Source organism: Coregonus lavaretus, assembly GCF_964263955.1.
Source record: "Coregonus lavaretus genome assembly, chromosome: 1".
NCBI lineage: Eukaryota > Metazoa > Chordata > Actinopteri > Salmoniformes > Salmonidae > Coregonus > Coregonus lavaretus.
In genome coordinates, this window is record NC_139988.1 from 20,401,370 (window position 1) to 20,418,073 (window position 16,704).

The window sequence follows — 16,704 nt, forward strand, 5'->3', positions numbered from 1 at the left end:
TTAATGGGCTGTGACCCCTCCATAACAGGGGAATGGGGTATGAATGTGGGCTAGGCTTTAATGGGCTGGGACCCCTCCATAGCAGGGGAATGGGGTATGAATGTGGGCTAGGCTTTAATGGGCTGTGACCCCTCCATAACAGGGGAATGGGGTATGAATGTGGGCTAGGCTTTAATGGGCTGTGACCCCTCCATAGCAGGGGAATGGGGTATGAATGTGGGCTAGGCTTTAATGGGCTGTGACCCCTCCATAGCAGGGGAATGGGATATGAATGTGGGCTAGGCTTTAATGGGCTGTGACCCCTCCATAGCAGGGGAATGGGGTATGAATGTGGGCTTTAATGGGCTGTGACCCCTCCATAGCAGGGGAATGGGGTATGAATGTGGGCTAGGCTTTAATGGGCTGTGACCCCTCCATAGCAAGGGAATGGGGTATGAATGTGGGCTAGGCTTTAATGGGCTGTGACCCCTCTATAGCAGGGGAATGGGGTATGAATGAGGGCTAGCGGTGGGATAAAATTGGCTAGCGGTGGGATCACAGCACTAATGGTGGTGTTGCAATTAACCTGTGTTAAAATACACACAAACACTTAAACCTGTGTTTAAACAAACAAGAGGCTTTGTTTTAACAACAAAGGAGTACTTGAGCTCTGTTCCGTGATGGATGAGAGAAACTCCACCAGGGGTCTGGTTTTAATCAGGCATTAGTATTCTCATTTCAGTACAGCTGCACTAGGACACACACACCTCAGAGAGAGAGAGACAGAGAGACAGAGATCAAGAAATCAAAGCTCTTCAGTGAAGAACAATTTGTTTTTGAAGGGCTCAAACGAACACCCCTCAGATCTCCCCAGAGGCAGTTTGAGAACATTTGCTTAAACTTGCGTCGTAAAGGAGTGTGATTAAGGATCGGATGTAAGCCATAAACAGTACAGTAAAATCTGAAATGGATTTTATTTTTCATGTTAGTACATCCTCTCCCCCAAATATCCACCATGTACATAACATGTAACACAAAACCCTCTCCCCTTTCAGTTTTACCATCATCCTCCCTGCTCTCACTAAGTGGTAACAGACCTGGGGCAATTCTTGATTCAGTCCATACAAATGGGAGGCAAGTTGCCTTCTCTCTCTCTCTCGCTCTTTCTTTCGGTCTCTTTATTTATTTAACAGAACAAGCTGTAAAGCCAAACATGAGGTCATGGAATATTTTCACCCTCAGGAATAAGTGCATACAATAAGAAATCAAACCCAGTTGAAGTATCCCTACAAAATATGAGCTGGTGAGGGTCTTTCAGAGTATGTGAGATTTGTTTTTTATATAGAAACTTTTCAACAGTGTACTGTTAGACACATGAGGTTCCAATTAAGAACTCTGACCAAACTCCTCAGTCTTATCCAAGCCTGGGCCCCTTTCACACACCCTGGGTTGCGTCTCAAATGGCACCCTATTCCCTACCTAGTGCACTACACTACCAGAGCCCTATGGTTCGTGGTCAAAAGTAGTGCACTGTGTAGGGAATAGAGTGCCATTTGGGACGCATCTCCTGCCTCCACTCCTTCTTTCTCCACGATTGATAAAATCAGAGGAAATGTTAAACAGGCATCAGAACCATAACAAAGACAGGGAACATTTATCACAACGTTTTTAAAGTGATAGTCAAAACATTGTTTAATTGATGATGCAATTCAATCTACACATCACATAGAATCACAAAAAAAGTCAGAGAAACTATGATTAAGAGTATGTTTCCAGTCATTTACCAGAGCCGGCAATTTTTTTATTTTTTAAATCCTCATCTATCCTATAGGCCAATGAAATATTCAGAGGACCCCCTATAGTTATGAAAAACAACACACAGTTCAATTCAATACAGTTGATATATTCAATACAGTTGATATATTCAATACAGTTGATATATGAGGATCATAATGAAAACACCCAGTTTACAAGAAACATTTCATTTGCATTTTGTAATAGAATCTAGCTCCCAGGTAGCAGGCAGAAATATCTACTAGAACGAGACAGGGTGTGCGTCCCAAATGGCACCCTATTTCTTTTATTGTGCTCTACGTTTGACCAGATCCCTATGGACCCTGGTCAAACATAGTGCACTATATAGGGAATAGGGTACCATTTGGAATGCAGACAGAGACTGGCTTCTCTCACAGACAAGTTCAACCTTCAGACCCTAAGGAGCTGTAGGTGGACTTTGATGTTGGTTCTAAATGAATTTACTGTGCTTCCTGATACTAGCCCTCCAGTCACCCCCCATTCCCCCTTCCCCTCCAACTCCCCCAACTCTGGCACCGGTGATAAATACTCTGCACGCACACTTAAGGGCACACATACACCAACTGCATGCTCACCTGACCCAAATCCTGGATCACATGCTAAAGAAAAGGGCCACCATTTTCCCTAGACGGTATAATGACTGAGAAATAGGATTGTTTCCCTCTCCTCACTCCTGCAGCCCTCTGATGTACTGTATGGGCTCTGCATGTGAGAGAAAAGAGAAGACAGACAGAGAGAGAGGGCGAGAGAGAGTATCGAAGAGAGAGAAGTGCGAGAGAGAAGAGCGAGAGAGGTGAGAGAGAGAGGAGAGAGAGAGGAGAGAGAAGCGCGAGAGAGAAGAGCGAGAGAGGAGAGAGAGGGCGAGAAGAGCGAGAGAGAAGCGCGAGAGGGCGAGAGAGAAGAGCGAGAGAGAAGAGCGAGAGAGGTGCGAGAGGAGAGAGAGAGAGGTGAGAGAGATGAGCGAGAGAGGAGAGAGAGAGGGCGAGAGAAGAGCGAGAGAGAAGCGCGAGAGGGCGAGAGAGAAGAGCGAGAGAGAAGTGCGAGAGAGGAGAGAGAGGGGGTGAGAGAGAGAAAGAATCGAGAGAGAGCTGTGTTACCTTACAGCAGGTATACAGAGCACTCCAGTAGGTGATCCTTGATACAGGATACCCCTCCAGGGCATGTTGTTAAAGCCCAGGAAAAGACACACATCCCTGTTTCTAGGGAATCACAACCAATGAGCTCTGCATACAAACGCACAACTTTCAGCGGCTTTCTGACAACTAAAGCTGATGTGAGAGGAACAGGAACACAGGTAGGGAAATTACTAATGTGTTGAGACAGACATCTGCCATGGGACTGGGGTGTGGAGTGTGTCACGCAGTGTGCAAGATAATGTCTAGATGCTTTTTAAAGTGGAGATCAAGTTTATAAATGACTTGGCTGGGCTGATGAGACAGTGGATTGCGCAGTCAGATGGAACAGAGTAAATAGGCATTTTAACGTCATAGATTTAGCCGGTGGCAACTTGTGGAATAGACACCGGCTGGAATGCGGTTTTAACCAATCAGCATTCAGGATTAGAACCACCCGTTGTGTAAAGCTGGATATGCTGTGACTGAATGGATCACAAGAGAGGTTCAGAGAAAAACACTCCTAGGGACTGACTGACTTACCACCAATTGACAGAGATGCAAACTGGTGAGGGTCCAAAAAGGTGACAAAAAATGTTGAAATTAATTTGCATATTTTCAGAGAATAAATATTTGAACAAATCTCAATACTCCTAACATTCCAAACCACAATAGACAGAAAATAGTGTCATGGGGTAGGGGGGAGTTGGGTTCTTTGTTCTGGGTTGAAGGTTTATCATGACGTGATAATCTCAGTCTCCCCAAACAGTTAGGATTATTTTCTTGATCAAAAGAACATACATTTTCCAGTGGGTTTAATGAAGCACTGCAAGGTGAAGGTCTAGGGCTAGGCCTACCTATCTGCTAAATAACTTTATTAGAATATTTTGTTGAACTCAGTTGCCTCTTAGTATAATCTAACCTGTCAGTCTAACACACACACAAACCTCATAACCCCCATTCTTTTAAAGAAAATTATTTTATTTTGATGCTCAAAATAATAAACAGTAAGAGGTTATCACTCCCATATCTAGCCTACACTCACTCACTCTCCCTCAACGTCCGCAAGACAAAGGAGCTGATCGTGGACTACAGGAAACAGAGGGCCAAGCACGCCCACATCAACAGGGCTGTAGTGGAGCGGGTCGAGAGCTTCAAGTTCCTCGGTCCACTTCACTAATGAATCATCATGGTCCACACACACCAACACAGTCATATAGGCATGACAACACCTCTTCCCCCGAGGAGGTTGAAAAGATTTGGCATTTTCCCTCAGATCCTCAAAAAGTTCTACAGCTACACCATTGAGAGCATCTTGACTGGCTGCATCCCCGCAAGGTGCTACAGAGGGTAGTGCATACTGCCCAGTACGTCACTGGGACTGAGCTCCCTGCAATCCAGGCGGGGTCAGAGGTAGGCCCTAAAAATTGTCAAAGACGCCAGCCACACAAGTCATAGACTGTTCTCTCTGCTACCGCAAGGAAAGTGGTACCGATGCACCAAGTCTGGAACCAACAGGACCCTGAACAGCTTCTACCCCCAAGCCATAAGGCTGCTAAAAAGTTAGGCCGGACTATCTGCACTGACCCTTTTTGCACCAACACTTTAGACTCATCACATACGCTGCTGCTGCTACTGTTTATAATCTATCCTGTTGCCTATTCACTTTATCCCTACCTATATGTACATATCTACCTCAATTACCTCGTACCCCTGCACATTGACTCGGTACTGGTACCCCGTGTATATAGCCAAGATATTGTTACTCAGTGTATTTTTATATTGTTTCTCTTTTTTTCTCTCTGCATTGTCGCTCTGCTGTCTTCATGGTCTTCTGGGCACTGGATGTTGGCTGGCAACCATACTCCTACCTCCTCTTCTTCCTCATCAGGTCCTCCGGTCGCTGAGCTTTGTCCTTTGTTCCTGCAGTGCGGATGTTCTTACAGAGTTCCTTGTCAACCTTGCTCAACTTGACATAGTCTCTCTGGAACATCTGTATGTAAGTCAGACTCCTGGACCTGAGGACATATTTGGTGGTCTCAACGGCATTGAAGGTAGCCATGCTTACCAAAGAAATCTAGGGTTGGTGCATTGATATCATATTGATATAGTAACGCATGAGATACTGACTAGCCTGTAGTGGCTTAAATGCACCCACCTCAGCATTTGCAACTCTTTCACAGGCAGGCACCTGTAACCTTTCTCTCATCTTTCAGGGCCTTGGCATCGGTGTTCCTGGCATCACACATTGTGTTGTCAAAATAGCGTGCACTTTCTTTCTTTTTTGGGGGGCAGTGTGCCAAAAGGGCTTGGGAGCTCTTGCTTCCATAGTTTATATCCTTACAGCAGAGGATGCAAATTGCATGATCTGGCTTGTCTACCTTTTTATTTATTTTATTTTATTTTTAAACAGTGGGAAGGTGTTCTGCACTCCCTTGACATCCGTCTCCATCCAATTTCAGCCAGGCCCAACTCCACTTGCACCTCAACCCTGACTCAAGCTTAGACACTGTCAGGGCATTCCTCTCCTCAAATTCTGGAAATGAAACCATAAATAAAATAAATTACACTTATGCCAATAACACAGTATAATAATAATAATAATTACATTTGATTTTCTAATGTCCTACATAATAACTAGAGAATAGAACCACACAGTGTGGTAATGTCGGTTTGCCTAAGGTCATTACACAAATACGCCACCACTTGATTAAGAGTATTGTGACATCACCCCCCCAATATACACCATGGTTGTGCAGCTACCCGTTCTACCATGTTAGTAATAAAGCAAGCAAGTTTATAAAGTTACTCCCTCGCTTCCTCCAATGAAAATAAGTGTTCCGTGGGTTATCACACACAGACATGTGAAGTACGCTGAGGCAACACGATGTCAGCTGAGGCAAGCGGGTGGTAAAGGTTAGCTTGCCAACTTAGATGCTAATGCAGCTAGCTAACGATAGAAACTGTGTGTATTAATTTGCGCTATTGAAAAATACAATCACCTATCATTTGCTTCTCATCAACTACTTCTTATCAACTATAAATCGCAACATTTTTTCGAACACAGGTTGCTTACCTCGAGTTGCATTCTTACATTTTTCAGTCAGGAAAAAAGTTTGTTGTGTGGAGTGCATGATGACACAGCCGCCAGAGAAGGCAGTGATCAAACAGGGAGAAGATCTGTTTGCGCCCCTCTTTCATAGCTTCCCCTGCCCCCACAAAAAAAAATATTGCTTAAAAGTGACAAGTTTGCATCTCTGAATTGATGAGCTACTAACACGCAGTCCAGCTAACAGTCTTTATAGTGAGAGTGGGCAGATACAGGAAGAGGACAACACTAATACAGATCCATCCTAGGCTAGCGTAGCTTCCCCCTTTGATCAATTAGTTTTACCTAAGCCTAAAATTGGCTGTTCGTTCTCCGTTCTCTTCCAGGCTGAGGTTGTTCCTTGATGACAGCCCACTAAGTGTCCAGTGGAAATGAAGGGAAATGTTTTTTGGCAAAGCTGCGAGTTTGGAGGCATCTAAAATTATTCAGAATATTATGGTCAACCCTCAGAGTATTGAATGAGACGAATGTGTCATCAACAAATAGGTCATAAAAAAACACCAGACCATTCCTATGCCAGAACTGGAATGCTGTTTCAATCGGCGACGCTGGGAAGAGATGATTAGACGTTAATGGAGAGAAGCAGCTTGCTTGTTTAAGGCTGAAGTGATTTTAAGAGAGTTCTTGACAATGGGATTCAAAACATGGGTGCCAAGGTTCATGGGCAGTGGGGAGCACAGGAGCGAGACAGGAGAAGTTGGAAGGCTTGACAGTAACTCCATGATGGCCGAAGTTGAACCATCCTTGTTTTCAAATGTAGAAACACAATAAACACATTTAGATATATTCGCTGACCAGTAGTAGTGTAAAAATGTGGGAAGGCCCAGCCCGACTGCGGTCTTAGGTCTCTCGATATACCTTTCTCATTTGTGGATTTGACTTATTCCAAATTAAGTTGGAAATGTAGCTGTCTAGTTGTTTGATCATCGACTTTGGCAGAAAAATGGGATTCATTTGGAATAAGTACAAAAACCTAGGTAGTACAGTCATCTTAACAGAATTAATGCGACCTGCTAATGAAATGGGAAGAGACCACCACCTTATGAAATCCTGCTTAGTGCGCTCCAGGAGTGTTTTGAAGTTGTTTAAACAGAGCCTTAAATGAGCGTGTGACCTTTATCCCCAAATAAGTTAAGACCTGATGCTCCACCTTAAATGGGAAATTGGCATAGCCAATACCTTCTGCTAACTGATTAATGGGGAGGAGCACACTTTTTGTCAGGTTTAACTTATGACCAGAGAATGTCCCAAAACCTTGTAGCATGTCCAAGAGATAGGGTATAGACTCCACAGGGTTAGAGATGTATAAAATAAGATTGTCTGCATATAAGGACAACTTGTGAGTTATAACGCCCCTTAGTATTCCCTTCATCCTCTCCTCCAACCGCAGGGTGATAGCAAGAGGCTCAAACCCAAATCTCTCTAGTACTGAAACTAGATATTCCCACTCAACCCGGTCAAAAGCCTTCTCAGCATCAAGAGAGATGATGACCTCTGACTGTGGAGTTGAGTGGGTAGAATAAAGAACATGAAACAGCCGGCACATATTATGGAAAGACTGCCTACCTGAAATAAAGCCAGTTTGGTCCGAGTTAATTATATTAGGCATCACGGTCTCTAAATGGCGAGAGAGGACCTTAGTGAGAATTTTATAAATTGCAGCACAAGAAGCTTATAGGGTGGTATGAGCCACAGTCTAGGGGATTCTTGTCCTTTTTAAGCAAAACCAAAATGGTAGCCTGGGTAAGTGTCTGGGGCAGTTTCTGACTAGAAAGGATTTCATTGGGATAGTTTAGAGGAAAATGTTTTATAAAATTCAATAGGGAAGCCATCAGGCCCAGAAGCTTTACCGCTCCGCATGGACTGGATTGCCAGAGTAGCTTCATCATCACTTATTGAGGCATTCATGTAAGTTTGTCATCTGAATTGAGATGGGAAGATGTGTCAAGAAGAGCCTGTGACGAGTAAAGAGCAGAGTAGAATTGCTTAAAATGATTGTTGATTTCTTTGGGATTGGTAGAAGTTAAAATCAGCTGCAACACAGATTTCAGATATGGTGCTGCTAGCAGTGGATTGTCGAAGCTGGTGAGATAACTTGCCAGCTTTCTCTCCGTGTTCAATGTTTGCCTCGACTTAAACAGAAGCTGCTCCGTTTGCTTAGTGGAAAGATTGTCAAATTCCGATTGGTGTAGCAGTCTATGGATCTGTCTAGACTTGGAGGTAATACACAATTGAAATCTCCGTCCAGTATCAAATGATGAGAGTTAAGGTCGGGAAGTGTTGCAATGAGGTCAGAGGAAAATTGAGCGTCATCCCAATTAGGACCATAGAGGTTAGCCAGAACAACCTGTGTGCTAAACAATTTCCCCATCACTATAATATATCTGCCATTAGTATCTGAAATGACTTTGGAGGAGACAAACAGGGTGCCTTTTCTGGCCTTAGCACCAAAGTTGGAGTGAAATATTTGGTCTACCCATCCTCTCTTTAGTTTTTCATGGTCGCTGGACCGGAGATGGGTCTCTTGGAGAAAAACAATGTCCTGACTTAAAGACTTAAGATGAGCATACACTCGGCTATGCCTGACCACATGGTTAATTCCTTTTAAGAACTAGCTGATAAAGCAAGTGGAGCCTAGAGTATGGGAATTAGGCATAGTCATAGTCATTAGAAATGATGTTAGTACAATCACATGGCCAGTGTGCTGAAAGGTCAGAGTAATAAAATATAAAGAAAAGAAAAAACCCCCAGCTAAAACAACATACCCAGAAGAAAACCTTGGACCCCTATGCTGGCTTTCTCCCTGTTGGAAGGCTGATACTACCATGTTAAACCGAACCTCAGTAGAGCTCTATCCAGGGCGAACATAATAAAGTTTACACATAGGGAAGGGATTCTGGAGGGAACCACCTCCGTTCTCTAATGTATCTTATGCAATATGCATATTTGAAGGATAATAAAAAAGATATATAAAAAAGGAGGTATATGTCGTCCGTGACCAACCTCATCCATTTGGGATGATTTAAAAAATACATAAATAAATAAATAAATGTAACCCTCAGTTAAACATCCTAACAAGCTAGAACACCGAAAAATGGCTGGCAAACGCTTGGTAATGAATACCCGTCCTGCAGTGTTCGCTCGGCTGTACAACCTGCAGTCCCGTACCAGCAGCCACTAAGCACCAAGGCGGACCAACCAGTCAAATAGTAAAGAATAATACACGTGGTCCTTTGGGAGTACAAACTTGTAGGTATTAAACATGCTCACAGTATGTTGGTAGGGTATCCTATTAAGGCATGGAAAGAGAGCTCAGTGGCTAGCCTTAGGTAGCGACTAGGCTAATTAGTACCGCGCCACCTAGCACCGAGGCTGTCCAGCCGCAGCTAGTTTACTGTGTACTGTAAATAAAATACTATTCCAACTATATTGTCCTTGTGAGAACATGTCACCATATACATACCATCATTGTTCAGAACGTTAAGTTATTGGAAGAATAATTGTAATTTTTTGGCAGCAGGGTGTAGGCACAGGCTATACAAACGCCTCACACCACGTGGCTGCTGCCTCTCTAACCTGGTGGTCCCTGCACGCACGACACATGTGGAGTTCCAGGTCTCCGGCAGCCTCTGGAACTGCCGTTCTGCGGCCAACAAGGCAGACTTCATCCCAGCCTATGCTACCCTCCAGTCCCTCGACTTCTTGGCGTTGACAGAAACATGGATTACCACTGAAAACACTGCTACTCCTACTGCTCTCTCCTCGTCTGACCATGTGTTCTCGCATACCCCGAGAGCATCTGGTCAGCGGGGTGGTGGCACAGGAATCCTCATCTCTCCCAAGTGGATATTCTCTCTTTTTCCCCTGACCCATCTGTCTATCTCCTCATTTGAATTCCATGCTGTCACAGTCACTAGCCCATTCAAGCATAACATCCTTGTCATTTATCGCCCTCCAGGTTCCCTTGGAGAGTTCATCAATGTTCTGGGTGACTTCAACCTCCCTACGTCTACCTTTGACTCATTTCTCTCCTTCTTTCCACTCCTCTCCTCTTTTGACTTCACCCTCCCCCCCTACTCACAAGGCAGGCAATACGCTTGACCTCATCTTTACTAGATGCTGTTCTTCTACTAATCTCACGGCAACTCCCCTCCATGTCTCCGACCACTACTTTGTATCCTTTTCTCTCTCGCTCTCCTCCAACACTACTCACTCTGCCCCTACTCAGATAGTAATGCGCCGTCGCAACCTTCGCTCTCTCTCTCCCGCTACTCTCTCCTCTTCCATCCTATCATCTCTTCCCTCTGCTCAATCCTTCTCCCTCCAATCTCCTGATTCTGCCTCCTCTCCTCCCTTTCTGCATCCTTTGACTCTCTATGTCCCCTATCCTCCCGGCCGGCTCGGTCCTCCCCTCCTGCTCCGTGGCTTGAGGACTCATTGCGAGCTCACAGAACAGGGCTCCGGGCAGCCGAGCGGAAATGGAGGAAAACTAGACTCCCTGCGGACCTGGCATCTTTTCACTCCCTCCTCTCTACATTTTCTTAATCTGTTTCTGCTGCTAAAGCCACTTTCTACCACTCTAAATTCCAAGCATCTGCCTCTAACCCTAGGAAGCTCTTTGCCACCTTCTCCTCCCTGCTGAATCCTCCTCCTCCTCCCCCCTCTCTGTGGATGACTTCGTCAACCATTTTGAAAAGAAGGTTGACGACATCCGATCCTCGTTTGTTAAGTCAAATGACACTGCTGGTCCTGCTCACACTGCCCTACCCTATGCTTTGACTTCTTTCTCCCCTCTCTCTCCAGATGAAATCTTGCGACTTGTGACGGCCGGCCGCCCAACAACCTGCCCGCTTGACCCTATCCCCTCCTCTCTTCTCCAGACCATCTCCGGTGACCTTCTCCCTTACCTCACCTCGCTCATCAACTCATCCTTGACCGCTGGCTATGTCCCTTCCGTCTTCAAGAGAGCGAGAGTTGCACCCCTTCTCAAAAAACCAACACTCGATCCCTCTGATGTCAACAACTACAGACCAGTATCCCTTCTTTCTTTTCTCTCCAAAACTCTTGAGCGTGCCGTCTCTAGCCAACTCTCTTGCTATCTCTCTCAGAATGACCTTCTTGATCCAAACCAGTCAGGTTTCAAGACTGGTCATTCAACTGAGACTGCTCTTCTCTGTGTCACGGAGGCTCTCCGCACTGCTAAAGCTAATTATCTCTCCTCTGCTCTTGTCCTTCTAGACCTGTCTGCTGCCTTTGATACTGTGAACCATCAGATCCTCCTCTCCACCCTCTCCGAGTTGGGCATCTCCGGCGCGGCTCACTCTTGGATTGCGTCCTACCTGACCGGTCGCTCCTACCAAGTGGCGTGGCGAGAATCTGTCTCCGCACCACGTGCTCTCACCACTGGTGTCCCCCAGGGCTCAGTTCTAGGCCCTCTCCTATTCTCGCTATACACCAAGTCACTTGGCTCTGTCATATCCTCACATGGCCTCTCCTATCATTGCAACGCAGACGACACACAACTAATCTTCTCCTTTCCCCCTTCTGATAACCAGGTGGCGAATCGCATCTCTGCATGTCTGGCAGACATATCAGTGTGGATGACGAATCATCACCTCAAGCTGAACCTCGGGAAGACGGAGCTGCTCTTCCTCCCAGGGAAGGACTGCCCATTCCATGATCTTGCCATCACGGTTGACAACTCCGTTGTGTCCTCCTCCCAGAGTGCGAAGAGCCTTGGCATGACCCTGGACAACACCCTGTCATTCTCCGCTAACATCAAGGCGGTGACCCGATCCTGTAGGTTTATGCTCTACAACATTCGGAGAGTACGACCCTGCCTTACACAGGAAGCGGCACAGGTCCTAATCCAGGCACTTGTCATCTCCCGTCTGGATTACTGCAACTCGCTGTTGGCTGGGCTCCCTGCCTGTGCCATTAAACCCCTACAACTCATCCAGAATGCCGCAGCCCGTCTGGTGTTCAACCTTCCCAAGTTCTCTCACGTCACCCCGCTCCTACACACACTCCACTGGCTTCCAGTTGAAGCTCACATCTGCTACAAGACCATGGTGCTTGCCTACGGAGCTGTGAGGGGAACGGCACCTCCGTACCTTCAGGCTCTGATCAGTCCCTACACCCAAACAAGGGCATTGCGTTCATCCACATCTGGCCTGCTGGCTCCCCTACCTCTGCGGAAGCACAGTTCCCGCTCAGCCCAGTCAAAACTGTTCGCTGCTCTGGCACCCCAATGGTGGAACAAGCTCCCTCACGACGCTAGGATAGCGGAGTCACTCACCACCTTCCAGAGACACTTGAAACCCCACCTCTTTAAGGAATACCTGGGATAGGATAAAGTAATCCTTCTACCCCCACACCCCAAAAAAAAAAAAAAAATTGTAAAGTGGTTATCACAAGTAAGGTGAATGCACAAATTTGTAAGTCGCTCTGGATAAGAGCGTTTGCTAAATGACGTAAATGTAAATGTAATGGGATTCAGCCGTGATGCCTAACAGAGGACATCCTTCTTCTCCTGAAGGTAGTGGAATTTGACTACGATGGATCTGATGATAGCTGGGTGACTTGCTCTTCCAGTGTCACCACTATGTCGGAGTAAGTATTTGCGCCGCCTTCCAGGCTATTCAGACGGGTGTCCTGTTTCGCCAAGTCTTCATTAACGGAGTCGATCTTTGTGTTGACCTCAGTGGCGAGAGTGGCTATTTGTGCGGATAGGTCAGTGACTCCATCTTAGCCAGCACAGTCTGTTCAGACTTAATGATAGCCGCCATTACCTTGGCTAGGTCGGGGGATCAGAGTCCGTGTCTGTGTTCGGTGAGCCCGAGGCTTTAGTAGAGGCCTGCTCTTTTGTGACTCTTGGCCATTGTTGTTTCGACATTTTACGATGAAAAGTCCAAAAATGGCTGAAAAAAATTGCCACATTTGTGAATTGGGTTTGATTCCTATTTAAATGTTACAAAATTAACACGGTAGGGGAGGTGTTGGTCAAGTATTAATAGTAAATTGTTCGCCCTGGACAGGAGCACAGAGAAAACGCGTCTTCACATGTTTCTGCTCACCAGCGCCCCCATTAGTTGATTATTTGAATCAGCTATGTAGTGCTAGGACAAAAACCAAAATGTGCACCCCTTGGGATCCCGAGGACCGAGTTTGGGAAACCCTGAATTAACTAATTAGAGCATCAAATGAACCGGGTGGTTATGTGTGGAGAGAAGAGGCTTCGGTCGCTGCACACAACATGCTGGGAACACTAGGTGTGGGGGCGGCTCAATGACTGGCTGTCAGTAGCTGTGGGCTAAGTCCCAAATGGCACCCTATTCCCTACATAGTGCACTACTTTTGACCAGAGCGGTCTGGGCGGCTCCCCTTTTGACCAGATCCCTAAGGGTTCCATTTTGGGATGCATCCCACAGCCAGTCATTGAGCCGCCCCCACACCTATGGTTCCCAGCATCCTGTGTGTGCAGCGATTTCACTAGCAAATCGTCCGTATCTCTCTCTCTCTCCCCCTCTGTCTCCCTCCCTCCCAGTGGTGGTGATGGAAATCCTGAGTGAACCTGCCTGCCTAGCCCTGGAACAGAACGAGCATCTAATTTAGTCTGTCTGAGGCCCTTTGAAGTGGATTCAGTGCTGCAGTGCATATCATCGTGTTTGAAGGTTTCTGCTCCCACAATACATCCCGGTTTTGAAGTTGCAACATATTGCAGGTGCTTCAATGTGATAATCTCAGCACCCACAGTTATGCATTATACATGTTTTTGTAAAAAAATAAAATAAAAAAATGCACCACCATCTCACCTGTGAAAGTGAGGGAGTGAAAAAGCAGCAGCCAACAATGCTTCAAGGTAAATGTTATAAAATAATATTTATTCTGAGACAGCTAGGTAGAAAGCTGTGGGGGAGGGGGGGGGGGGAGTTGTTAAAAAAATAAAATAATATTATACAGAGTATTTGGAAAATCTACTTCCTGATATCAAATACTGTAAAGGAGGGTAACACCTCAAACAAAGCAAGGTTCTGGTTTGCCGTGTTTATAAGGTCCATTTAAATTAGCGGTGAACGTTTTCTGAAAGGTGTTAAAATAAAACATAAAAAGTATTTGTTCAGTGCTCGTTGGTTGTTGGCAGTGAACAGTGCAATTCTCATTCTCCATCTGATTTCACATAAGAGCTTGAGCACAGCCGAGGCAGTTCCCTCAATGTCTTCTTAGATAAAACCTGAACACTAGCTGCTTGTCAAGGTCTAGTCTAGGTCTTAACTGCAGAATCCCAGACCCAACTGAATGTATGGGTTTCTAACCAACTAGCTACACGAAGTGAGGAAATGAAATAATCAGTGTTAAAGAAAATGTCTGGCTCTGAATTTTCAAGGTTGTAATCGAGTCAAACCGAATAGAACACTCAAGTGGGTAAAGATGGAGCCGGCAAACCAAACCAAATAGAGCGCCAAATATAAATAATAAAATAAACTAAAGTTGGCAGTTAATGTCTCTCTCACTTCGTGTCGAGACGTCTTTGGAGAGGGAGGTAAATGTTTCTGATCTACATAATTAAAGAGTGTTTGAGATGGAGGAGCACAGCTTTCTCTCTCCACAGCTCTTTCCCCGACCGCTCTCTTTCTCCATCTGCCTGCCACTCTATCCTGGTATCTCTCTTTGAAAAGGACGTTTAATGTCTCTTCATCATGAAGATGCTGCTGTCAGCCTGAGGGGCCTTGACCCCCCCCCCACCCGCCCCCCATCTCTCGCACTCTCTAAAACACACAAACACATGCACACTTCACACACACACACAGTCTTGGTTGGACCTGTCTTGGTTAGACCAGGTCTCTGTTGAAAAATATATTTTATCTCAATGAGACTAACTTGGATAAATAAATGTTCAATAAAACAAACAAACAAACACACACACACACACACACACACACACACACACACACACGGACGGAAATGGCGGCTCTCACACACATCATTCTGTCAATTAGCACCTTCACCCATCTTCTCTCTTTGGAAGCAGCAATATCTCTCTGTCAGCTGAGTTGTTTTCCTTCCTTCTTTGTTTATTGTGAACAGACCCACGGCTTATCAACAACAGCTAATCAGCGCAAGTAAAATATGTAGACTTATTGCAGTCAGAATTGAAAATGGAATTCTTTCCTATCAGTCAATATTGCTATTTTAGATTCTGGGGCCAATCCCCCAGTTTTCTTTTTGAAGCTGGAATCAGTGGAACAGCCAAGAGAGGAGATCAGCATTTGTTTGATTTCATTTGTTGTGACATGTTAATTGCATCGACATGTAATTCTTCCTAATTGATGCTTGATATGTCTCAGGAAATTAGGCCAACTAGATAACATTGCAAATATTATTAATCCCTCCCGTTTCCTCTTCGTGGCAGGTCTGATATATCTGCACCGCCTAAAACTGTAATGTCAACTAACTGTTACAGCAGCCCGCACTCTCCATTTTCAACACCGCCTGGCTGACAAATTTAAGGTTGCAACAAGCACACTACTGTACATTCACAACACAGAGAGACCGGATGCGTCCCAAATGGCACCCTGTTCCCTATATAGTGCACTACTTTTGACTACGGCCCATAGGACTCCAGTAAAAAGTAGGGAATATTGTGCCATTTGGGACGGACTCACACACACACACACACACACAGGAAAGGAAAAGGCCCAGAGAAAAGACCAACCTGGGCAATCTTCACTGAGTTTTGGGTGGAGCCACCGGCATGGTATTCAACTTTGCTCTTCTTTGCAATTTCGTCAAACCTGAAAAAAGATACATTAGGGAAGGCACAGTAAGTATAGGCTTGTTCATAGTAGACACGTTGCCAACAAACCACAGCTTTTGTAAACAGGAAACTGCACAAAGCCAGAGCTAATATAAGACCTGCGTCTGAAAAGGCCCCCTATTCACCATGCAGTGCATAACATTAGTGCACTACATAAGGAATAGGGTAGCATTTCAGACTCTGCACTAGTTCAGTGGCCAAATACAGCTGACCGTTGTAAAAATCATCCAACGATGGATCTTTATGTTGTCCACACTGACTTTATATTAAAAAAGTAGGAGTTGTGCTCTGTACTGTAAGCTATTTCAAAAGGTCTAGGGGGGTGCAGTTGTGGGCCCGTCTTCAAAAACAGTCTCAAATTAGGAGTGCTGATCTAGGATCAGTTTAGCCTTTTAGATCATAATGAATAAGATTACATGGACAAAAGGGACCTGATCCTAGATCAGCACTCCTACTCTTTATGAGACACTTTATGAATACGGCCCCTGGAGGCAATGGTTGAAGGAAGAGAGAGTATGGGAAAATCATGTTTACAGGGCCTTATTATAAGGCTGATGTCAACACTTGAAAGAACCATCCATTCAAAAGTTTTGGATTTTGTGTTTATGAAGAACAATAAATGAAGTCACAGTAAATAGGCACTTAACAAGATCTGTGGAATAGATTAAGGGATTGTTTAAAGGGGACTTACATTTTACATTTTAGTCATTTAGCAGACGCTCTTATCCAGAGCGACTTACAGTTAGTGAGTGCATACATTTTCATACTGGCCCCCCGTGGGAAACGAACCCACAACCCTGGCGTTGCAAGCGCCATGCTCTACCAACTGAGCTACAGGGGACATGTCAACATCATACTTTCAAAATCTGAAT

The 16,704-nt window shown here is 45.2% G+C and overlaps 1 protein-coding gene across 2 annotated transcripts in view; it reads right to left on the bottom strand.

The window, feature by feature from the left end:
* adkb (adenosine kinase b) overlaps window positions 1–16,704 on the bottom strand; it is a 276,291-nt gene that overhangs the window by 208,006 nt on the left and 51,581 nt on the right. For both annotated transcript variants that reach the window (XM_084160041.1, XM_084160042.1), the window contains exon 4: window positions 15,731–15,809. In XM_084160041.1, coding sequence (XP_084016167.1) covers window positions 15,731–15,809 — 79 coding nt within the window. The remainder of the gene's footprint in view (window positions 1–15,730; window positions 15,810–16,704) is intronic.